Source organism: Podarcis filfolensis (assembly GCF_964270895.1).
Source record: "Podarcis filfolensis genome assembly, chromosome: 5".
NCBI classification, from domain to species: domain Eukaryota; kingdom Metazoa; phylum Chordata; class Lepidosauria; order Squamata; family Lacertidae; genus Podarcis; species Podarcis filfolensis.
This window is the reverse complement of record NC_139608.1, coordinates 6270912-6295040: the sequence shown is the minus strand read 5'-3', so window position 1 is coordinate 6295040 and position 24129 is coordinate 6270912. Positions and strand designations below refer to the sequence as shown.

The following is a 24129-nucleotide window of genomic DNA, read 5'->3' as shown; positions in this document are numbered from 1 at the left end:
AGCTCTCTTTGAGTGCCTAGAATAGTTGACGCAGTCGAAATAAATAAATAAATAAATATTGTCCAGTAGCACCTTAGTGACCAACTAAGTTTTTTCTGGGTATAAGCTTTCATGTGCATGCACACTTCTTCAGATACACTGAAACAGAAGTCATCAGACCCTTATATATAGTGGGAGGGTGGGGGTTTTCTCAGAAGGGTAGTAAGAGATGGGTGATTGACTCAATGGGTATGGTAAACCTGTTGATGACTGTTAACGACTGCAATTAGTCCTACAGGAAAAAGCATGGGATAGTATGCAGATGACCAAAAATAGCTTTAGCATGTGTAATGAGACAAGAATCCAATATCTCTATTCAGACCAGGTCTCTCCATAGTTTTCAGTTTAGTAATAAGTTGTCATTCTTTTGCAATAAGACAGCTGCTTGGAGATTCTGTATTGAATGTCCTGGGAGACTGAAATGTTCTCCTACTGGCTTCTCTATCTTGTGATTCCTGATGTCAGATTTATGACCGTTTATCCTTTGGTGTAGGGTTTGGCCTGTTTGTTCAATATAGAGAGCTAGAGGGCACTGCTGGCATTTAATGGCATACACAATGTTAGAAGATGAGGAATTAAATAAGCCTGAGATGGTATGTTTGATGTTGTTGGGTCCAGTGATGGTGTTGTCTGGGTATATGTGGCAGCAAAGTTGGCATCTGGGTTTATTGCAGGCTCTGGTACCAGTGTCCATGTTAAGTCTGGTTGCTGTATTATTGTGGGTGAGGAGTTGTTTAAGATTGGGTGGCTGTCTGTAGGCAATGAAAGGTCTTCCTCCCAGAGCTTGAGAAAGAGAACTGTTGTTGTCTAGGAGAGGCTGTAAATCTCTGATGATGCATTGAACTGTTTTAACTTGGGCGCTGTATGTGATTACTAGTGGTGTTCTGTTATATTCTCTTTTGGGTCTGACTTGCAGCAAATTCTCTCTGAGTATTAGTCTGTTTGTTGATCTGTTGTTTAACTTCATCAGGCAGGTATTATAGTTCCAAAAAGGTTTGCTGTAGATCTCTTAGGTGAGAAACCCTGTCTGTAGAGTTGGAACAGACGTGGCTGTAACATAGAACCTGGCTATGTACAATTGATTGTTTGGTATGGTAGCTGAAAGCATGTAGATATGCTTGTTGGTCAGTTGGTTTTCGGCATAAGGTGGTGTCTATGCGTCCATCCTGTATTTTTACAGTAGTGTCTAGAAAATGCATAGATTGCATAGATTGGTTCGTTGTTAGGTTGATGGTGGGGTGAAAGTTATTGAATGACTGGTGGAAGGTGTCCAGGGTCTGCTGTCCAGATAATAAAAATATTGTCAATGTATCGCAGGTGCAAGAGAGGTAGAATAGTTTATTAACTATTGTTTTTGTTAATTTATTCATCTACTTTAAATATATACTCTTATGAAACTGCAGGTTATTACAATGTTCTGATCTGTTTACAATTTGTCTGTAAATATTCAATAAACCATTTCCATTCTTTTATAAAAAGTCTGTTATCTTGATTTCTTATTTTTCTGGTAAGTTTTGCCATTTCTGCATATTTTATAAGCTTTTGAATCCATTCTTCTTCTGCTGGAACTTCTGCTTCTTTCCATTTGGGGGCATTCTTGCTGCTGTAGTAGCATACATTAATAAGTTTCTGTACAATTTGGGAAGTTATGTCCTTCTAATTCCCAAAAGCTTCTGGGGGTTGTTGTTTTTACAAATGTTATCACAAACATCTTTTTCAATTCATTATATATCATTTCCCAGTAAGTTTTAACCTTACTACAAGACCACCACATATGATGAAAAGAACCTTCTTTCTCTTCCAACACTTATTTGATTTAGATTTATACATTTTTGCCAATTTACTTGTTGTCAGATTCCATCGATATATCATTTTCATATAATTTTCTCTAAGACCATAACATGCTGTAAACATCAGGAAGAACTTTCTGACAGAAAGATCTGTTTGTTAGTGGAATGGACTCCCTCAGGAGGTTGTGGACTCTCATTCATTGGAAGCTTTAAAGCAGAGGTTGGATGGCCACCTGTCATGGATGCTTTAGCTGAGATTCCTGCATTGTAGGGGGTTGGACCAGATGACCCTCAGGGTCCCTTCCAGGACTACAGTTCTTTGGTTCTATGATCAGTATGGAGGGGGTTGAAAGGGGGTGGCCAAATCAGGAGGGAAAAGGAAGTGCAGAAAGAGGAGTGATCTGTGTGTAGGAGAGAGTTGAGGAAAGTGATGAGGAGGGTGGAGGACAAAAGGAAGTAAGAGCAAGAATGGGGATGCAAAGTAAGTTGCAAAAAGGAGGGAGTAGGAGGCTTGGGGATAGGGTTGAAGATGAAAGCAGGAACCTGAAAAACAGGAGATGGGATGAAGGTGATAATGGGTGCAAAGCAGAGCTGCAAAAAGAAGAGACCTCAGCAGTTGCATGAGATGGGAAGGGGAAGCTCTAGGGGGTTAATGTGTCGGGAATGGCAAAGAGTTTGGCAAGTGGAGGAAGCATGAGTGCAGCCTCCTGTAACTTTCCTATTTTATTACGCCTTGCAGCGGGGAGCAGCACAGAGTTTATAAGGATGGGGATGTGTTGTACCCCCTGGTATAGATTCCAAATTGACTTCTTTAACTCCTTCTGGCAGCTGGAAGCGGAACATTCTCAGCAGGCTGGTCAGTAGGATGAAAATTTCGGTCTTTGCCAGCTGCATTCCCAAACACATGCGAGACCCTGTGGAGGAGACAAGGGGAAAGCAGCAAGTGAGCAATAATTTACTTTCCAGTGTCCATTTCTTTGTACTCTACACAATACTATGGTGAACTAGACATAGTTAGGACAGGGAAATAATCAAGGCTGTTGTCAATTCCCTAGCCTGCTGAGTGCCAACATTTCATAGTTGATTATGAGAGGCAAACTTTGGTCAACTGCCCTGAGCAATAGCGGGATAAGTCACAAACCCAGATTGAAAAAAACTGAAAGAGATGGGAAGAGAGGGAGTAGAGGCTGTAGAAGCTGATTACCTTGTGCTTGCACCCCTGGTTTCGGTGTCAAGGTTTCTGGGTTTCTTTGTTTATTTGGTGCTCAACAGAAAGAGAGCTGCAAGGCTTTTTAAAAAAATACTCAACTGCCTTTGCACAATCCCCAAGGGTGATGTTCTATGAGCTTAATAGTCTTCTTCTATAGTATAGCATTGTGCAAGAAGGTCCAGCACAGGGCTAATCATTTTTTTTTTATTTTAAAAAAGAAATCATAGTACTCTGAATTCGCTCTTCCCTCCCTCCCACCCAACAACATAAAATGTTTGGAAGGGTATATTGCTGGTGGGCAGGGACAATAAGGAAAGCGCCATATAATATTTGCAAGTTTAATATTCCAAGGGCAGCTCATAGAATGTCTAGTTGTAGGGTCACAGCTAACCGGGCTGAGACAAAGTGTCTGCCTGAGAGCTGCTGTCAGCCAGAGGGGACACTATAAGACTCAGTAAAAAAACTCTTTGATGTCTTTTGGAAAAGTAGAAAACTCATTATCTCTAAGATGAATTAGGGACTTTAATTTGCCTTTCAACTGTTTCATCATCATAGTCTTAGAATACGACGAGATTCTAAGTGTAATATGAGAATTATGGCTCAACAAAACCCAGCATTAACAATGCAGTTCAGTGTACAGTATACATCAACCCAGGTAATCAGGCCTATTGTTCTCCGCCAGCCCACCTGAGAAGTTCATTGCAAAAGAGGTCTGAGCTGGTGCTCTAGGCTCAAACTGCATGGCTCTTACAAGCCATTTTTAAGTCTTTATACCCAGTGCTATTTTCCTAGAAAAAGAGGTGCTAAAACTTACCACAAATACCTTTTATAATGGCAATGATGCCCACCTGACCACCTGACAGGTGCTGGAACTGAGTTCCTGTGAGTTCCAGCTGGGAAAAAGCCCTGCTCATACCAATAATTTAGGAACTTTCAGCACTGTAAGTCAAGTTTTACTGCCTGTGCAATGTTTTCTGAATGCTGTGTGGAAAAGCAAAGGACTCTGACCTTTGGAGAGTTTGTATGTGAACCATTATAAACTTACCAAATGTGTGGTCTTTTCCCTCTTCTTTGGAAGAGGGAAATTTTGAAAAGAACTCACAAGGGCATATATTAAAGGTCTAGCAGCCTATATTTCCACACTTTACTTTGCTGCATATTTTTTGATTTAAAATCTTTGCTGGGGTGCTCTCACCAAAAGAGTACTTGCCCCAAACCTGGATCTTGGAATTTCTATATACCTATTTTTTCGCCTGACAACCAACCAGAAGAACCTGTAAAACCATGCTGTATTATCATACAAAAATGGCTGGCTCATCTTTACTTTAAAACATCATCTACAACAATTGAATAGGCATACAGTGGTACCTCGGGTTAAGTACTTAATTCGTTCTGGAGGTCAGTTCTTAACCTGAAACTGTTCTTAACCTGAAGCACCACTTTAGCTAATGGGGCCTCCTGCTGCCGCCGCGCCGCCAGAGCCCGATTTCTGTTCTTATCCTGAAGCAAAGTTCTTAACCTGAAGCACTATTTCTGGGTTAGCGGAGTCTGTAACCTGAAGCGTATGTAACCCGAGGTACCACTGTAATTATTTGTATAAAAAGGTTAAGAGATGTTTGGAAGTTAGCAATGAGGATGTCTGCTGAATTTCTGCAGGAACAATACTTTACAGCACGTGGCAGATGATATTAAACACCCAGCTCCTGACAGATACGGGACAAAAATACTCCTTTGTTCTTTGAAAACGGAAAACTGACACATACCCCAATCTCCTATAGAGGTCAGGATGAAAGAAGTAGAAAGCAGGGTAATTTCATTGCAGACTCAGTTCTGAGTGTGGTTTCAGACCAGGCTAAATTACATCCCAGGAAAAGATGTAGGGTAGCTTTAGCCTAAACATGCCCAGCAGTGCTACTCCTGCCAGAAGGATGTTATTTCTGCTCTGCCTCCCTTGCTGCTGCTGTTGTCATTTCCTGGAATCTCCCCAATAAGCATGCCTACAAATCACAACATAGCTTGGACATTGGCATTTACCTGCACCAAATGGCAGGTATTCTTCTCTAGCCACATATTGTCCATTCTTGTCCAAAAAATGATTTGGGTTGAACTCTGTTGGCTTCTCCCATCGTGTTGGATCAAGAAGAACAGAACGCAGATCGGGAATAATAGTAGTCCCCTGCAAAGAAGAAACAATTGAAAGGGAATGCACTCAGAACACTGGATTGTCCTTCACTACCCTAGGGCTAATATTTGTGAAATTCAAACTGAATTTAAACTGGGTGGGGTTTTTGTGGGGGGAGTGGCATTTACCAGTGGCCAGATTCATCTCCAACTTTTTTCCATTTAAAAGCTGCCTGTATGGGCAGGGGAAAGGACGGTCTCGTTCTCTCCATCCGTCTTTTAAAAGGGAAGACCCAAAACCAGAGGAAGACTGCTGGTCACCATATTTTCCCCTCCTTGATTCATGAATAATAGAATTCTAGAGCTGGAAGGACTCCAAAGGACATCAAGTCCAATCACCTGCGATACAGGAATCTCAACTAAAGCTTAAATTACAGAAGACCATCCAACCTCTGCTTTGAAATCTCCAATGAAGGAAAGTCCACAACAGCTCTGTCAGAACTTGAAGCCATTGGTTTAGGTCCTGCCCTCTAGAGCAGGAGAAAACATGCTTTCTCTATTTTCCATGTGATAGTCCTTCAGATAGTTGAAGATGACTATCATATCTCCTCTCAGTCTCCCTTTCCCCCAGGCTTTAGCATAACTAGCTTCCTCAATCATTCCTCATAAGCTTAATTTCCATACCCTTTATACTCTTGCTCACCCTCCTCTGCACACGTTCCAGCTTGTCAATATCCTTCTTAAACTGTGGTACCCAGAACTGGACACAGGACTCCACATGTGGTGTGACCAAAGTAGAATAGAGCAGTACTATTACTTCCCTTGCTCTGGACACTATACTTCTGTTGGTGCAGCCTTGTATAGCATTAGCTTTTATTATTATTATTATTATTATTATTATTATTATTATTATTATGCTGCATCAGTGGCGTAGCGTGGGTTGTGAGCACCCGGGGCAAGGCAAGTAATTTGCGCCCCCTAACCCGTGGATTTGCCCTAGCCCCAGATGTTGCGCCCGGTGCGGCCGGCCCCCCCTGCACCCCCCACGCTACGCCACTGTGCTGCATCACACTGTTGACACTATACTCCTGACAAAAAAAAAGCACTAGCCAATGGTGAAACAAGTCTGCAGATGGAAATCCTGCTCTTGTGTGGTTTTCTTGCTCTTCGGGTTTTAGACAACACAAGCTCCTGAATGGCTGCCTGCAACACTGCTGCAGCCCAGTGATTCTGTTTGGTCTTGGGATACAGGAGTGCAGTTGTATCATGCTTCTATACCTTGGGAATGAGGAAACCACAAATCTTCACATCCTCTGTACATTGCCTGATAACCCCAAAAAGTAAGGCATATTTAAAGCGCTGTGTTTCATGAATCACAGCATTGATGTAGGGCAATTTCTTCTTATCTTGATAGCTGATTGAGTGAGCAGAACCTATGACATCTTCTATCTCCTTGTAGGCTTTATCTGAAGAGAATAATAAAAACATATGGTTTATTTTGAATATTGCATTTTTTTTTCAGATGGACATTTATTTCCCATGAACTTATTCCATAAGATTCTGTGAATGAGTCCCTGTTCCTTACATTTATAGCCCAACTATTCCTCCAAGGAGCTCATGTCAATGTACATGGTTCTTCTCTACTCTAGATCCCAGGGGTGAAAAAGGGGAAAGTGAATCTCCTCTCAGCTGTTTCCGGTTACTAGAGCTGGCTGAAGGGCTATGATCCAAGGCTGTTACGAAAAAGGAGCAATGCTGAGTGCTCCAGATGGCTGGAAAGCCAAACAGGATGTTGACGTTATGGGACTGTACCATGGGAGCAAAGGAACAGTCTATTCACACCACTGAGCACCAGATGTTAGCTCAGAGTGTCACCTGACTTGTACTGGAAGTACATGGGAGGAGTTATTCTCTCTCTGCTGTTGATGTTAAGAGAGTGCAGACACGTTTTCTCTGTACTGCTGGAAAGACAGAAATAAAGGCATGTAAATACATTTCTGTCTGTCTCTCTCCCCTCCCTGGGGATGGCAGGGGAGGAGTGGTGTGTTCTTCTCACGTTTGAGGAAGATCGCCGATAGAGATCTCGCCTTGTCTTGCCAAGAGTCGCTGACGGGGGAGGTCAACAAGGAACTCAAGCCGGGCACCTGGAGAGTGGCCAATTCCTCTGACTGAAGGCTTGATTCCGACATGTTTTACACTTAAAAACAAACAAACATATCCTCCACCCCACAATATTTCCTACTTTGTTTCACTAATCCTCTTTTCCTTACTTGATCTTGGCAAACATCAATCAGGGAAAGGGCTCAGGCACTTATTTCACAGCAGAGGCAATGATGGCATCTGCTGGGGACCTCTTGGCCAGTCCTCTGCATGGGATCCAACTGTTAGAGGTTGAGGTCCCTTTGCTCTCCCCCCTAAAATATTTGAGGGGCCCGGACCAACCCAAAGTTGATGGATGTTACCATCCAAATGTGGACTGGGGCTTACCTGCCCCCCAATAATTTATTTGATTTGGCACCCCTGCCTCTTTATATCAAATAAATGAGCTTCTCTCAAAGAGAAAATCACCCGCTAAGCTGTGCAGAGGAAAAGGTGGCTTCATTGGCTATGTGTTAAACTGCCATTTATATTTCAAAAGATTCCAAAGTCCTTTTATCATGGCCAAAGAAAATGCAAAGAGGGAGGGAGGGAGCCCAGCAGAACTCTTCCAGGCTGAATGTTGAGCAAAGGGGAAGAGAGAAAATAAGAAAACAGGAGGCTTGTTACTGAAGTCATAATCTGTGCATTGGTTAACATTTCATATTTGTTGCAGAGGTTTAGAAGGGGTATGGCTTGCGGGCTGTCATGAAGGTACCTGGACTTCAGGATTCATCATTATACCCCTGGCAAAAACAATGACCTCTTTATGCATCTTTCTCTCCCTTCCTTTGGCCATGCCGTTTCCCAATCTTCAAATTGTCTTCCCTCTATTTGCACAGCCATTCCTCTCCTTCAGAAAAACTTTCATTGACTCACTTAGCTTCATCCACTACCCACAACCGTCTCCTGTTCCAACTTTCTTACACATTCAGACCCTCCATCTCTTCCTGTCCCAGTAATAATAGATTGGAAGCTTCCTATGGGGACAGGGCATTTAGGGCACTTTACATTTCTGCTTCTGTTGACCTTGATTTTAGGTTCCAGAAACTATGTAGGAAAATGTTGGTGGGGAAAAGGGTTCTTTCTAGATGAGTAAGTCAAAAGTATTTAACTTATTTTGATAACCCTTTGTCTTCCAAAACTTATATAATAAACTCACTTACTTTTAACTATTTCCATTCCTTTAAGTTCCTTATTTTAGCACCACATTAGATATGAATGAAACCTTTAAAGAATTACAGTCCACTGTCAAGAGGTCAAGAGAAGCCCAGGCTCCCATAGCTCCCTCTCTCACCTTGGATATCTGGATGACTTGCCAGGAGGAGAAGCGCCCATTTCAGAGAAACGTTGGTTGTGTCTGACCCTGCTACAAAGAGGTCAAAGATACACTGAGCCATGTTTTCTTCATTATAGTTAGACTCTGGGTCATTCCTGTTCTGATGTTGAAAATAGGGAAGGTGACATGTCATTTACATGCATTACAACCTGTCCTTCAGCACTTACTTTATCTACTTTCACCCACTTATTACCATACCACCTTGTTGTTGTTTAGTCGTTTAGTCGTGTCCGACTCTTCGTGACCCCATGGACCAGAGCACGCCAGGTATTCCTGTCTTCCACTGCCTCCCGCAGTTTGGTCAGACTCATGTTCGTAGCTTCGAGAACACTCTCCAACCATCTCGTCCTCTGTCGTCCCCTTCTTGTGCCCTCCATCTTTCCCAACATCAGGGTCTTTTCCAGGGAGTCGTCTCTTCTCATGAGGTGGCCAAAGTATTGGAGCCTGAGCTTCAGCTTCACGATCTGTCCTTCCAGTGAGCACCATACCACCAGGAAATGCTTAATAAGGGGTCAAGGGACCCATCACACCACCTGAAGTGACATGGGAAGCTGCCACCACCACTGCCCTGATGATGATGCTTCCTCCCTTACCTGCATTGCACAGCAGTGCCTGCAAAGTGACAGCAGCAACAGTGGTATCCAGTAAGATCCTGTGAGATTTTGATGAAATCTCACCGAAGCTGCCACCACTGCCACCACTGCTTCTTCATCAGTGGTGGACTACCGTATTTTTCGCTCCATAAGACACACTTTTTTCCTCTTAAAAAGTAAGGGGGAATGTCTGTGCATCTTAGGGAGCGGATGTGTGGTCCCTGGAGCCAAATTGCCAGAGTGCAGCATGCTCCTGGGCTGCTCTTTGGCGGGGGGGGGGACCGCGCTGCTCTGCCGGCAGCCTCCACTTCCCCCTGCAGCCCCAGGAAGCTTTGGGAGGCTTTGCGTTGCTTTCGCTGAAGCCAGAACAGCAAGAGGGATAGCCGCGCAAAGGCTCTTCAACAACATCTGATTCGGAATATATTTTTTCTTGTTTTCCTTAGGTGCATCTTATGGTCGGGTGCGTCTTATAGAGCGAAAAATACAGTAGGTGGTGCATCAACAGGGATGTCTCCTGTTCACACTCCACTGCCCAAGGCTGTTAGCAATTTCACCCCTCCCAACCTTCTTTTTAAACCTCATTCGAACAGTTTGTTATAATACTGTTGTTGTTGTTGTTTTAAAATAAACATTTTAAAAGCCTTAGCCCCACCCACTAAATTGCTTCATAGATGTGTCCGGAACAGCTGGTCCCCGGGGTGGCCTACAGAAAATTGGCCTGAATTGAGAGCCACAGATTGAGGCCACAAGGCACACAGGGGGGGTTGTATACATTCCTGCAAAAGATAGCATGAGTTAGAACTATAGAACCAACATATCCTCCACTGAAGAAAAGTGAGATAAAAAATGAAACCATTGAACCAGTAGAGCTTTCCTGTTGTCTCTGCCCATGTTTGAATGCGAGATGAACACCAATCCAGAATAATTTATGCACAGAAGCAATGCTCCAAAGGGAAGACCCCTTACTTGACACACACAAATTTCTACTCATTCACACTCACATTAGGGGTTATGGAAATACCTGGCATTTCCTACCTATTTCAATAGATGTTTATGGATGGAAGTCAACCTACTTTAGCAACTAAAATGACTATGAGGGAAATTTGGTGAAACTCAATGTGCTTTTCAGCTGAGATTCAGAATAAAAACATTGGTGTTTTGGCAAGACGTTAGTATTCACATGTAGGACGGAATATAACGATTCTTTGGATGAGCAGGATTCAGTTTCAAAGCAGGTACTTACTTTTTCCATCTCAAGTAGATAGAAATCAATGAAATCCTGTGGTTCATGCAGAGCCAGATTCTCTTTATGCTTCGCTATCTCCTCCTTTGCAAATGAAACTACCATCTCCATGCAGGAGAAGGCCTTCTTGTGGGGCCCTGGGAGATGTTTCATGAGCCATGGGAGTGCTTCATACAACTAAAGGAAAGATAGCAAAAATGCTGTCATTACCATGAGGAAGCTTGGTCACATGTTTCATGTTTTGATTAGCACTTTAATAATCTGCATAATCCTTCAGGGCTAGCATATTACTTTGAGTCTAACTGAGAAGAAGGAAGGTGTTTGCAGCTTCTCCTGAATCTCACAACAACTGCTTCTGGGAATTATCCCTAGCTGAAAATGTGAAAGAAAAACATTGCTCAATATATTTTCCAGCTCCCAGACTTCATTCCAAAACTGGGAATAATCCCAGGACTCCTCCTGGAACAAGTGAGTGGTCTTTTTGCAGGAGGTGGGGATGGGTGGAGAATATGGCGGGGGGATGGGGGACTTTCAAGTCAGTTGACATTTAAACATGAATTTGTCTAATACGCAAATTCAAACACAGCCATCCTTTGAAATGTGCACTTCTGCAATTTTTATTATTACTTATTTTATTTATTAAATTCCCCAGTTGCCCTGTCAAATAATGCCCACCTTTCCTCTACAAAACATCTTTTAAAAAGAAAACTTTTCCTTTTTTCCTATTTTCTGCATTAAAGATCAATTGCATACCTTTTCTGAATACCATATATATATATATATATATATATATATATATATATATATATACTTAAACAACAACAAAAAAGTTGTACATTTATCTTGTTTGTGACAAGGGAAACAAAGTTCACAACAACAACAAAACAAAAAACCCCCAAAACTCATATATTCTGACAACAACTGTTCTTAAGATATGTTTTAAAAACTTCCCAGTTTGCAATACAATGGTACCTCTGGTTACGAACGTAACCCGTTCCGGAGGTCCATTCTTAAGCTGAAACCGTTCTTATCCTGAGGTGCACTTTTGCTAATGGCACCTCCCACTGTGCGCACGCCTCTGACGCACGACTTCCACTTGCATCCTGGGGCAAAGTTCACAACCAGGAGCAACTACTTCCGGGTTAGAGGAGTTCATAACCCGAAGCGTGCGTAACCAGGAGCATTCATAACCAGAGTTACCACTGTAAATACTTGTTTTGAATTATCTTTCATTTTTCGGTTAATTTGGCTAGCATATTCAACTAATTTTTGTAACCATTCTGACCTGAAAGGGATTTTATCACTCTTCCAGTTAGTCGCCATTAGGATTCTCGTGGCGACAGTGGCATATAATTAGATTTAAACCTAATCTATCTTCTCCAACACTCTATCCTCTATCATAATGGATTCCAGAAGGCTGAATGGGGGCCCTAAGATCCTTGGGAGACCTCTCTGGCTCAGTAGGAATGAAAATGTCTACTCACAGAAAGCTGGATGCTGCCTTGAAATTTTAGGACAAAATCTATGGCTTCTATCAGCTTCCGGAACTTTTCATCTTCAAGAGCAAACCGGTACCCAAAAACTACAGAACATATCACGTTGGAGACTGAATTAGTGATGGGCATGGAGGGGTCAAGTGGTTGTCCTGCAAAATAAAGTTATACCAATGTGAGTTCAGCTGCTCCTGTTCATGCTGAGAGTGGGATTTTATGATGGTCAAGAGAAACCTGCTGTGATCTCCAGCACAATGGGGCAGTGTGTCTCACAGAAGGTTTGGTGGTTCAAGTCCAACCCAGGGACAGCTGTGGTCAGGATTCCTGTATTGCAGGGGATTTGACTAGATGACTCTCTGGGTCCCTTCCAAGTCTACCATTCTGTGATTCTAAAGCATATTACATTCCTTTCCAAAATGGACAGAGGCAGTACACATAGATTTCTGCAGACTGGAAAATAAGAAAACCCATCACCATCACCTAGGATCATGTACCCTTTGAACTTGCAATGACCTCCACAAGCTGATGGGCCTCCTCTGCTATTTGGTGCTCCATGCCTTTCTTCCCCAGTCCCAGCTTCCGCATAGTAACCACTCCAAGCCGTCTCTGTTGCTTCCAGACGTGATCATTTGAGAATATAATACCTATGGGAAATTATTGAGAAATTATTATTTACAGAAATTAATGTAAATAACTAAGTTGCCAGCCTGGAAGAAACTATGTTCACTGAAGTTCATGTCCTTGAATTTAATAACTACTTGGTCTCTCTGAAGCAAAGAATTAGAAGATGATGCAGAATCCGTCTCAGAGTATTATATGGGAATCTCTACGATATTGGCGTAACAGAACCTCACTTTCTATTGCCTTTTGTCATTCAGAAATTCATTATTCATTATTGTGTGATAACAGAACAGAAATCAGGTGGTCCCAGTAGTCCCTGCACTTTACAGTATCAGAAAAATGTGAGATCTCCAGATATGTGATATCTACGATGGGGGATTTTGTCTAGCGTTTAAAATTATGGAAAACTCAGGTGATACCTGCAAGTTCAGTCTTTGTTGCACAAACAACCAGTGTTGATAAAGATAAACTGAACTCCTTTTGTGGCATTAGCTATCCCTCCCAATTTGGTGTCATCTGCAAATTTGATGAGCATCCTTTCAATTCCTCCATCCAAGTCATTTATAAAGACATTGAACAACAACATGCCCAGGTAAGAACCTTGCAGCACCCCCTTGTCCTCCTTTCCAAAATGATGAGGAACTATTAATGAATTTGGGTTCTGTCAGTCATCCAGCTACAAATCCACCTAACAAGTACCTCATTCATCCCATATTTTTGCAACTTCCTTGCAATAATATAATGGGGGGTTTTGTCTTTGACTTCTGGGAAATGAAATTGCCAGTGAGGCAATGGAGGAATTTGCCGGACCTTACATTCTTGGCAGAGTTTGAGTTCCAACAGATATCAGGGAAATTGAAGTCTCCCATGACTCTCCTTTTTTGAATGTTTGGTATTCTGTTCTAGGGAGGCAGCATCTACCGTATTTTTCCCTCTATAACACGCAGATTTTTTCTCCTAAAAAGGAAGGGGAAATGTCTGTGCGTGTTATTGAGCGAATGTGTGGTCCCTGGAGCCAAATGGCAAAAAAAATCAGGCAAAAATCAAATCGCGCGTCTCGGAGAAGGGAAATCTGAAAAGAGGAAGTGGCTGCTTTCCTGCATTCTGCCTCAGGGTCTTACTGCCCCCCTCCTCTGTTTCCTTGCTGTGTTTGCTCAAACGGAACAAAGAGCAGGGAAAGCCCCTCCCCTCCAGGCAAGCAGAGGGGAAGTCTCTGTGCTCCGGTGCTGCTGAAAACATGCAGAGGGGGGAGGGAGGGAGGGAGAGAGGGAGAGAGAGAGAGAGAGAGAGAGAGAGAGAGAGAGCTGGGTGGCTTGGGTGGGTAGGTGAGGGAAAACTTTTGCCTTCCTTTCCTCCCTCCCGTTATACCCCTCTCCTGCATTCTTAGCCAGCTGCTTCTCTGCACACCCCTCTCGTGCTCCTTGTCCATTCTGTATTTTTCCTTCCTTCCCCACTTAAAATGTGGTTAAAAAGCATGGATCCACATGGATCCTCAGGATCTTTGCATTGGGTCACCCCAAATTCACCATCAGATCACATAGCATGTCCATGGCTACAGCCTGCCCCCCAAAAATCACACACGCACTGTTGCCTGGGGCTGCAATGGTGCAAAAATGTGGTTAAAAAGCATGGATCCACATGGATCCTCAGGATCTTTGCATTGGGTCACCCCAAATTCACCATCAGATCACATAGCATGTCCATGGCTACAGCCTGCCCCCCAAAAATCACACACGCACTGTTGCCTGGGGCTGCAATGGTGCAAAAATGTGGTTAAAAAGCATGGATCCACATGGATCCTCAGGATCTTTGCATTGGGTCACCCCAAATTCACCATCAGATCACATAGCATGTCCATGGCTACAGCCTGCCCCCCCCAAATCACGCACCCACTGTTGCCTGGGGCTGCAATGGTGCAAAAACGTGGTTACAAAACATGGATCCTCAGGATCTTTGCATTGGGTCACCCCAAATTCACCATCAGAGCACATAGCATGTCCATGGCTACAGCCTGCCCCCCAAAAATCACACACGCACTGTTGCCTGGGGCTGCAATGGTGCAAAAATGTGGTTAAAAAGCATGGATCCACATGGATCCTCAGGATCTTTGCATTGGGTCACCCCAAATTCACCATCAGATCACATAGCATGTCCATGGCTACAGCCTGCCCCCCCCAAATCACGCACCCACTGTTGCCTGGGGCTGCAATGGTGCAAAAACGTGGTTACAAAACATGGATCCTCAGGATCTTTGCATTGGGTCACCCCAAATTCACCATCAGAGCACATAGCATGTCCATGGCTACAGCCTGCCCCCCCCAAAATCACACACCCACTGTTGCCTGGGGCTGCAATGGTGCAAAAACGTGGTTACAAAGCATGGATCCACAGGGATTCTCAGGATTTTTGCATTGGGTCACCCCAAATTCACCATCAGATCACATGTCTGTGGCCACAGCATGAAGCACAAAAATGATACATCCACTGTTTCATTCAGAATGTTTTTTCCCTTGTTTTCCTCCTCTAAAAACGATGTGCGTGTTATGGTCAGGTGCGTGTTATCGAGCGAAAAATACGGTAAGTCTTCAGTCTGGTTTGGCAGTCTATAGCAGAGTCCCACAGTAAGGTCACTGATGTTTCCCTCATATACAGTTTTTACCCATATGGTCTCAATCTACTTTCCTTGCTCAAGGTCTCTTCAACAGGTGTATACTTTGTATTGTTTTTCACTCATATTTAGTTGTTGTTTCTGCACTGTTTTAAAACCATTTTAGCTGTTTTTATATGTCTATATGTTGCTGTGAGACATTCAAGCAGAAGGCAATTGATAAATTAATAAGTGAGGATGATGGTGACTGCCCACTGGGTCTACCCTAAGTAGGATTATTGTTCAGTACCACCAAACTTGCCAACAAAGGTCCGTATAGTAAAAGCTATGGTTTTCCCAGTAGTAATGTATGGAAGTGAGAGCTGGACCATAAAGAAGGCTGATCGAAGAAGAATTGATGCTTTTGATGGTATCTGCAGGAGGCCCTCACCCACAGAGTCTGGTTATTGACTAGGTATATAAGGAATGAGATAATCTTTTAAGCATCTTGATCCCAAGTTGTATATGCCTTTATACACCAAAACCAACATCATGAAATTATTCTGTGAGCCACCCCAATATTTTGTGATGAAGGGCGGTGTATAAATTTAATAAATAAAATAAAATAAACCCAGTAGCTAATTGGCAGCCAGTGGAATTCTTTCAACAGTGGCGTAACATGTTGGCTGTTCCTGCCCCCATGAGCAGTTGACCCATTGCATTATTCATCAGCTGCAGCTTCTGGACTAATCGCAAGGGCAGTCCCAAAAAACAAACATTGCAGTAATCCAACCTGAAGGTTACTAGTGCATGAATGGCAGTAGTTAGGCTATCCATAAAACACTTGCTAGAGGATTGGGTTGCATCTAGGTAAGTTTTACTCACAGAAGACTCATGGAAATTAATAGACCTTCATTAGCCATGCACATTAATTACAATGGGTCTACTGTAGGACTAGCATTGGCTCCAACAACCCATTTCCTGCAGTTAATAGAGAAGCTTTGTTCTGTTTATCCAGACAGTCATTTAAATTTTTCTCTGGGGCAAATACCAGTAGATTGTCTCATTCTTCACTACTCACCCTTTCCTTTTGTGTTAAAGAAAGACGGCACTGGTCGCTCATCAAATTGTTCAGAGTGGTCAATGAGAGCTTCTTTCACTGCTTGGAATCCAGACAGGACTACAAAGGGTATATGTCCCGTCCACATGGTGTAAACGTTTCCATATTGCTTTGCCATCTACCATTTGGGTCAAAAGAGAGGAGAGGAACGTTATGTTCAAAGTAAACAGGTAAGTATTTCAACTTAACACATGAGCTCCAGCCTTCCTTACTTCTACAGCTTCTCACAGCTTCTTTTGCCAACATCTCCCTCCCTCCCTCCCTCCCTCCCCCCCTTCCTTCCTTCCCAACCCATTTGTTTTACTCTCTCTTGAACATTTTGTGCAGGGATGTGGAAACTGGAGCCCACCAGTGATTGTAGAACTGCAACTCCCTGCCCATTGGCCATGATGGTTGGAGCAGATGGTCTGGAGGGCACCAGGTTGGCATAAACTGGGCTAGAGCATTGGGTCAGGTTTCTGACCCACAGTGGGTCACAGCAGGAGCATCGCCACCAGACAAATATATGGTAAGGAATTAAAAAGAGGTCTCCCAAATATATCTCTGGGCTAGAGATTATTACCAATTTCAGATGTTTTAAAAGTTATGTTCTTATCTGATGGCTGAGTAGTCTTGTATTCTTTGAATTGTTTTCTCTGGGAAAAAAATGGCTTATAAATGGATTAAATAAACAAATAAATAAAAGAAAATATGGACTGACAAGGAGTGAATTCTTGCGGAGAAGGCAATGGAAAACTACCTGTTTTGATTTTCTATTGCTTAGATTGCTGCAATGTGTTATACATAGGGCTGCATCTAACAATGGTTCAGAAATTTCAGATAGTGCAGAATTCAGTGGTCAGGTTGCTCATCAGGAGAAGACTGTTTGAGCATATTACACTGATTCTGCTCTGACTGCATTGGCTGCCAATTAGTTTCTGGGCCCAATTAAAAGTATTGGTTTTGATCTACAAAGCCTTAGGATCTCAATACCTCAAGGACTGCCTCTCCCCATATCATCTGATCAGGACCCTGCAATCATCATCTGGGGCTCATCTTTGTGTGCTTCCTCTACAAGAGGTCCAGGGGATGGCAACACAAAAACTGGCATTTTCTGTAGTCTCTCCTTTTTGTGGAATGTTCTCCCAAGGGAGGTTCAGCTTAAACACTTTTAGGTGTTTAAGATGAAACTGTTGCTCTTCAACCAGACCTCTTGCTGATTAACATCTTATACCTTTTCAAAATTTGTTTGTGGGAAGGGTTACTGGTTTGTTAGTTTTTTGTTCTTGTTTTTATCATGTGTTTTATGTATGTTGTATTCTGTTATTGTTGTTTAGTCATTTAGTCATGTCCGACTCTTCGTGACCCCATGGACCAGAGCACGCCAGGCACTCCTGTCTTCCACTGCCTCCTGCAGTTTGGTCAAACTCATGCTGGTAGCTTCAAGAACACTGTCCAACCATCTCGTCCTCTGCCATCCCCTTCTCCTTGTGCCCTCAATATGGAGCAGGAATCGGCAAGCCACTCCAGTATCCCTGCCAAGAAAACTCCATGGACAAAGACAACAGGCATGTTGCATTCTAACTTATAGAAAACCCCTGAAGGCAGCCTTGTATTGGGAAGTCTTTAACATTTGACGTTGTATTATGTTTTTATGTTTTTTATGTTTTTATGTTTTATGTTTTCTCCCCGCAGATCTTGATAGCGGCAGGATATGAGAGAGCCAGAAGTCAAGTGCTTCAACGCATTAGGGACATAGAGCTGCAATGTCATATGGGCAAAATGGATAAACACGCCACAATTAGAGACTTTGGGAGAGGGTTCTCACCCGCAAATTATCTGGCTGATTTACAAATACCTAAGTACAGACACTCCTTTACCCTGGCCAGATTTAACGTTCTGCCCTCTGCCCTGCTGCTAGGCAGATATGAGGGCAAACCATATGAGTCACGTGTTTGCCCATGTGGCTCATCGGAAGTGGAAACAAGTCTGCATGTATTGCTGCACTGTAGTTACTACGAGGATCTACGCCTGACCTTTATTGCCCCAGTTCTACAAAAGCTTAAAAATGAACCAGAACTCCAACGTATGAGAGCCTTGGTAGAAGATAAGGTTCCTGAAATTACGATCAATGTTGCCAAATTCTGTGTAGCCGCTATTAGGCGCAGGAAACAAGAGCTTTCCAATGCCAATATGCAGGCGAAGGCAAATACTTAATTTTATTTATGCTGTCTAATTTTAAATTGCTGTTATGGCCTAATCTGTATTGAAATTGTCCTTTGTTTTTTCCGGTGTTATGCTTTGCTGACTAGCTGTACGAGTTAATCTGGTCTGTGACCGTTTAATAAAATTTGAGTTACAGATAGGTAGCCGTGTTGGTCTGCCATAGTCAAAACAAAAAAAAATTTTTTCTTTCCAGTAGCACCTTAAAGACCAACTAAGTTAGTTCTTGGTATGAGCTTTCGTGTGCATGCACACTTCGTCAGATAAAATTTGATTTGATTTGTTTTTATATTCTGCTGGAAGCCACCCAGCGTGGCTGGGGATACCTAGGCAGATGGGTGGGGGTATAAATAATAAAATTATTATTAATTATTGTTATTATTGTTATTAGGTTGTGAACTGCCCTGAGCTGTGGATTAAGGGTGATATTTATAAATTTAATGACTAATAATAGCTACATGTGAGCGACAAGCTCCTTCATTTTCTTGGAAAGAGATGATGAGCTTCTACTTCATTGCCAAGGGAACGTTGTGCCCATTAATCTGTTGGAAGGCGGGAGGTTCCCAGCATTCTAGGTCATAGGCAGAATACAATGGATGAGAAGGAAGACAAATTCCAGAGCTTATTCTAATAAGCTGTTTGATTAGCTCAGCTTTTGTTTTGCAAGATGTGTTTCAGAGATAAGCCTCCTTAATCCAGCAGCTACAAGCAAGGTACACAGTAATAATATTAAAACTAATGTAAAAGGACAAGGTTCTTATTAATATTGAATGGCACAAAACCATGTAAACAAGGTCAGTTATATTAGAATAATTAGGGCATGGGTAGCTAAGTGAAATCAGCAACATGCCAAAAAGTTGCTGCATTTTCTATATGGCAAGTGTTGAATTGTAAATGGTAGCAAGATCAGCCTGTGAACTTCCTGTCCCAGTGCCATTTCTTTCACAGTGGCAGTCAAGGGCAAAGTTTGTAATACGATGCTCTGGGCGAGAACAAAATTTGGCACCCCCAAATAGACCTTCTCAGTTAAGGATCTTCTCAGTTTTGCACACACAACCTCAGTGCCCTCAGTGCTGGACCTCAGTGGAGGCTGAATGATGGGGGCGGAGGCGCTCCTTCAGGTATACTGGGCCGACGCCATTTAGGGCTTTAAAGGTCAGCACCAACACTTTGAATTGTGCTTGGAAATGTACTGGGAACCAATGTAGGTCTTTAAGGTCTGGTGCAATATGGTCTCAGCTGCCACTCCGAGTCACCAGTCTGGCTGCTGCATTCTGGATTGGTTATAGTTTCTGGGTCACCTTCAAAGGTAGCCCTACGTAGAGTGCATTGCAGTAATCCAAGCAGGAGATAACTAGAGCATGCACCACTCTGGTGAGACAGTCTGCAGGCAGGTAGGGTCTCAACCTGCGTACCAGGTGGAGATAGGAAACAGCTGCCCTGGACACAGAATTGACCTGCACCTCCATGGAAAGCTGTTAGTCCAAAATGACTCCCAGGCTGCGCACCTGGTCTTTCAGGGGCACAGTTACCCCATTCAGGACCAGGGAATCCCCCACATCTGCTCGCCCCCTGCCCTCCAAAAACAGTACTTCTGTCTTGTCAGGATTTAGCCTCAATCTGTTAGCTGCATCCAACCTCCAACCAATCTGAGTAGGCTGAAAGCAAAGAGTAAGGTTACTGTAACTTCTGTCATAGAGCTTCAGTATGCTGATGACAACGTAGTGTGCACACACACAGAGGATGACCTCCAAACCATCTTAAATATCTTCACAGAAGCTTACGAAAATCTTGGCCTATCGCTCAACATCCAAAAACAAAAAAAACCAAAGTGCTGCACCAACAAGTAAAAAACAACCCCTCTGCAGCACCACAAGTCCAACTCAATGGTGCAATGTTGGAAAATGTTGATCATTTCTCCTACCTGGGCAATTATCTTTCCACAAGGGCTGACATTGATGCCAAAATCCACCATCGCCTGAGCTCTGTGAGTGCAGCTTTCTCCCAGCTGAAGTGTAGAGTGTTTAAGGACCAGGACATTCGCAGGGATATCAAAATGCTTGTTTACAAAGCTATTGTACTACCAACCTTACAGCATGCTTGTGAAACATGGACCACTTATAAATACCATCTCCAATTCCTTGAAAGATTCCATCAACAGTGTCTCAAAATGTTTTTACACATCACTTGGGAAGACAGGCAAACTAATGCCAGTGTGCCGGAAGAAGCAAAGATCACCATTGTCGAAGCAATGATTCTTCAACATCAACTTCATTGGACTGGTCATGTTGTGCAGATGCCTGATTATCATCTTCCAAAGCGACTACTCTATTCTGAACTAAAAAATGGAAAGTGTAATGCCAGTGGTCAACAGAAGAGCCTTAAAGACTCTCTCAAGGCAAATCTTAAAAACGTAGTATAAACACTGACAACTGGGAAACAGTGGCCTGCGAGCACTCCAGTTGGAGAACAGCCTTTACCAAAGGTGTCATGGGCTTTGAAGACACTCAAACTCAAGACAAAAGGGAGAAACTTGCTAAGAGGAAGGCACACTTGGCAAACCCTCGCCATGATCAACTCACACCCAGAAACCTAGGTCCCCATTGTGGAAGGTTACATGGATCCAGAATAGGCCTCCACAGTCACTTACAGACTCACTGTTAAGTCTATGTTCATGGAAGACAAACTTACTTGGCTACAGGTGATGGAAGAAGAAGGAGGAGGAGTTGCTCTTGGTGAGATTATTACCTGGAGATTAGTGTTTACTGCCGAGATCCATTAAGAATGATTTGCTATTTTATTAAAAGTGTTTCTAGTTTGAGTGACCAATATGAAGATTTTCCAAGGCTTAAGAAATTGAATAGCATATGCAGGTTAGTATCTGTTGAAAGGTTGCCATGAATGAATGCTGCGGACCTACGTTCCCTGTCATTTTTTTAATGCCTTCTCTTACATGTATCTGTTTGGTGCTGTGGGGTTTAGATATGATGTGCATATGCACCAGAAGTGATAGCTCCAAAAGGCTTGAAAAATGGGGGCAAAGATTTTCATGTTAAATCTCTGGTTGGTTATAATCATAAGTGTTATGCGCTTCCTCAGTGTAACAGTATACAACTTACATTTTTGATTTGTGATTTTTGAATGGACATTTTCATCTTTTATACGGTTTTGTGGTTTTCAGCATTATTAAAAATGACCTTTTATATTATTACTATTATTTGTATTGCAGATAGCTTCTGACAAAGGAATGATTTGCTCTAGGAAACAAAGGAAGGTTATCTCTAAAATGCATCCAGCTAAACATACAGTTGGGCTAAATAAACAGTTCATTACAAGAACCACCAGAGCTTGTCTTGGCTGTGTTCAATTGTCCTTGGTGCTTTGCCCCTCTTCTTGCTTACAACACCCACTACATTAAGTGTGCACTCCCCCTCCCCCAGAAGTTGATAAAGTACAATTTCCATCAGCCCCGGCAAGCACGGCTGGTGGCCATGGAAGATGGGAGTTGTGTTCTGCAGTGGCTGGAGGGCCAAAGATTCTGCACAACTACCCTGGATTATTTACAGGCAGAGGGGATAGACATGCAGAGGAACCATCAGAGGTGGTTTTAGGGTAGCATGACCGGTTCGGCCACACTGGGTGCCAGTGCCTCAGGTGGCACCACAACAATGATGTACAATGGTACCTCTGGTTACATACGCTTCAGGTTACATACACTTTAGGCTACAGACTTCGCTAACCCAGAAATAGTATCTCGGGTTAAGAACTTTGCTTCAGGATGAGAACAGAAATCGTGCTCCGGTGGCGCAGTGGCAGCAGGAGGCCCCATTAGCTAAAGTGGTGCTTCAGGTTAAGAACAGTTTCAGGTTAAGAATGGACCTCCGGAAAGAATTAAGTACTTAACCTGAGGTACCACTGTATAATGGAGAGCAAGTGGTGAGTGGGCAGCGCCAAATTTTAGTGCTGCACAGGGAGCCACTGAAATTCAAGAGCCCCAAATCCTCCTCTTCTTCCATCATCGTTCTATCAAACTTTTATCTGCATGGCAGCTTCTAGGTCTGCCTGTGTATGGCCTATATAACACAGCAGCAGTGGCAGGAATGAACTAATTCAGATTAACAGATTCACAGAATTAATTCCAAAATCTCTGAATTGTTTTTGTTTTGTTTTGTTTGTTTGTTTATTAAATTTGTTAGTTACTTTTACTTGCCCTTATTACACCTGAAAGTAGTTTGTAAAAATTCTGGGTGACTTGAAAAGGAATTAAGTTACTTTTGCAATGGAACCTTGGATGATTTTTAATTAAATTCAGTTTTAATTTTAATTCAATGATTTTTAAGTGTAGGAGTTTCATCGCATTTAATTGTGTATTAAATTGTGGCCCTTGCAGTTAGCATTTAAACCCATGGTACTGTTTAAGCTTAAATACCAGAATGGTTGGGGAAAATTGATAAAACAATTATTGACATTAGACTGAGTTATTACTAAGAAGTACCTTAATGAAAGTATCTTCACGAAGCTTCGCCCCGGATTTCCACAAACCTCCAATGAGAGGAAGCGGAAAAGGTCCTGGAGGATATTGCCTGCGTGACCAGAGTTGTTTCAGGAAGTGCAGAATCAGAAGAACCACCAGCACAGCAATCAAAAATGCCCTTATCTCCATCCTTCTCTTGCTGTCTCTTTCACCTTGTTTCTTTCTAGGATGCCTGGTTAGGTTCAACTCTCCTTCTTCAAGAGCTTTTTGATTCCTCAGAGACCTTGGCATTTCTCTCTCTCTTTATATACTCCATTACTAAAAGCAATTAAGCATCAAAGGTTCTGACAGCCCATCCAAATAGCCCTGTAATGAGACCTCGAGGCACGCACCACAGTCGGACTCTATAATCATTCTTATGTGTGTCACTCAAATGTCAGGTTGGGTTTTTAATATGAATTGCAATTAGAATTCTAGGTAGTGTAAGACTGATTTGTGCCACAGTCGGGGAAATGCATACCAGACATTCATGAAATTAAAAAAGTATGTGAGAAAAGGCCTGCTGGGTCAGACCAAAGTCCTATTGAGTGCAAGTGCCCATGGGAAGCCCTCAGGCACGACATGAAGGCAATATCCCTCACCCACTATTGTTCTCCAGTATTTGCAGCATCTGATCCTGGAAATCTGGCATTGTCCAAGGGTGCAATGGGAAGCCTGAGCCCCCCACCCACCCACTTGCTGCCTCCTTGTTCACGAGGTGGTTCCCTATTTTTCTCCCTTGGAAAGTACATAGAGCTAAAGGAGGAAGCTGGGGCACGGGCAGGCTTTCCCACATCTTCTTTCTGCTCCACGTGTGCTGGATCCAACTTTGGAAAAGCAAAGTGTGTATGGGCACATTCTCCTTCTCTCCTTCTCCTTTGGTGGTGGTGGGGCTCATCTGGGAGCCAAGTGCATGGTGCTCATAGGCAGGGGTAGGCAACCTAAGGCCCGGGGGCTGGATGCGTCCCAATCGTCTTCCCAATCCGGCCTGCGGATGGTCCGGGAATCAGCATGTTTTTACATGAGTAGAAAGTGTCCTTTTATTTAAAATGCATCTCTGGGTTATTTGTGGGGCCTGCCTGGTGTTTTTACATGAGTAGAATGTGTGCTTTTATTTAAAAT

The 24129-nt window shown here is 42.9% G+C and overlaps 2 protein-coding genes and 1 long non-coding RNA gene across 7 annotated transcripts in view; 1 reads left to right on the top strand and 2 right to left on the bottom strand.

Annotated features, from left to right (window-relative positions):
* Window positions 1-23264, bottom strand: part of LOC310762194 (cytochrome P450 2J2-like) — an 81695-nt gene extending 58431 nt beyond the window's left edge. For 2 of the 4 annotated variants that reach the window (XM_083612872.1, XM_083612874.1), the window contains exons 1-6: window positions 22990-23263; window positions 16254-16410; window positions 12459-12608; window positions 11956-12116; window positions 10472-10648; window positions 8594-8735 (exon numbers count right to left, since the gene is read on the bottom strand). In XM_083612872.1, coding sequence (XP_083468998.1) covers window positions 8594-8735; window positions 10472-10648; window positions 11956-12116; window positions 12459-12608; window positions 16254-16410; window positions 22990-23259 — 1057 coding nt within the window. In that variant the 5' untranslated portion in view covers window positions 23260-23263. Of the gene's footprint in view, window positions 1-1357; window positions 2744-5073; window positions 5216-6438; window positions 6627-8593; window positions 8736-10471; window positions 10649-11955; window positions 12117-12458; window positions 12609-16253; window positions 16411-22989 lie in introns of those variants that run through there. The other 2 variants (XM_083612871.1, XM_083612873.1) reach the window with 2 other exon arrangements.
* Window positions 1-24129, bottom strand: part of LOC310762214 (cytochrome P450 2J2-like) — a 205759-nt gene that overhangs the window by 112453 nt on the left and 69177 nt on the right. The window lies entirely within an intron of this gene.
* LOC310762276 overlaps window positions 7355-24129 on the top strand; it is a 466366-nt gene continuing 449591 nt past the window's right edge. For both annotated transcript variants that reach the window (XR_014547911.1, XR_014547912.1), the window contains exon 1: window positions 7355-8010. This is a non-coding gene — a long non-coding RNA (uncharacterized lncRNA). The remainder of the gene's footprint in view (window positions 8011-24129) is intronic.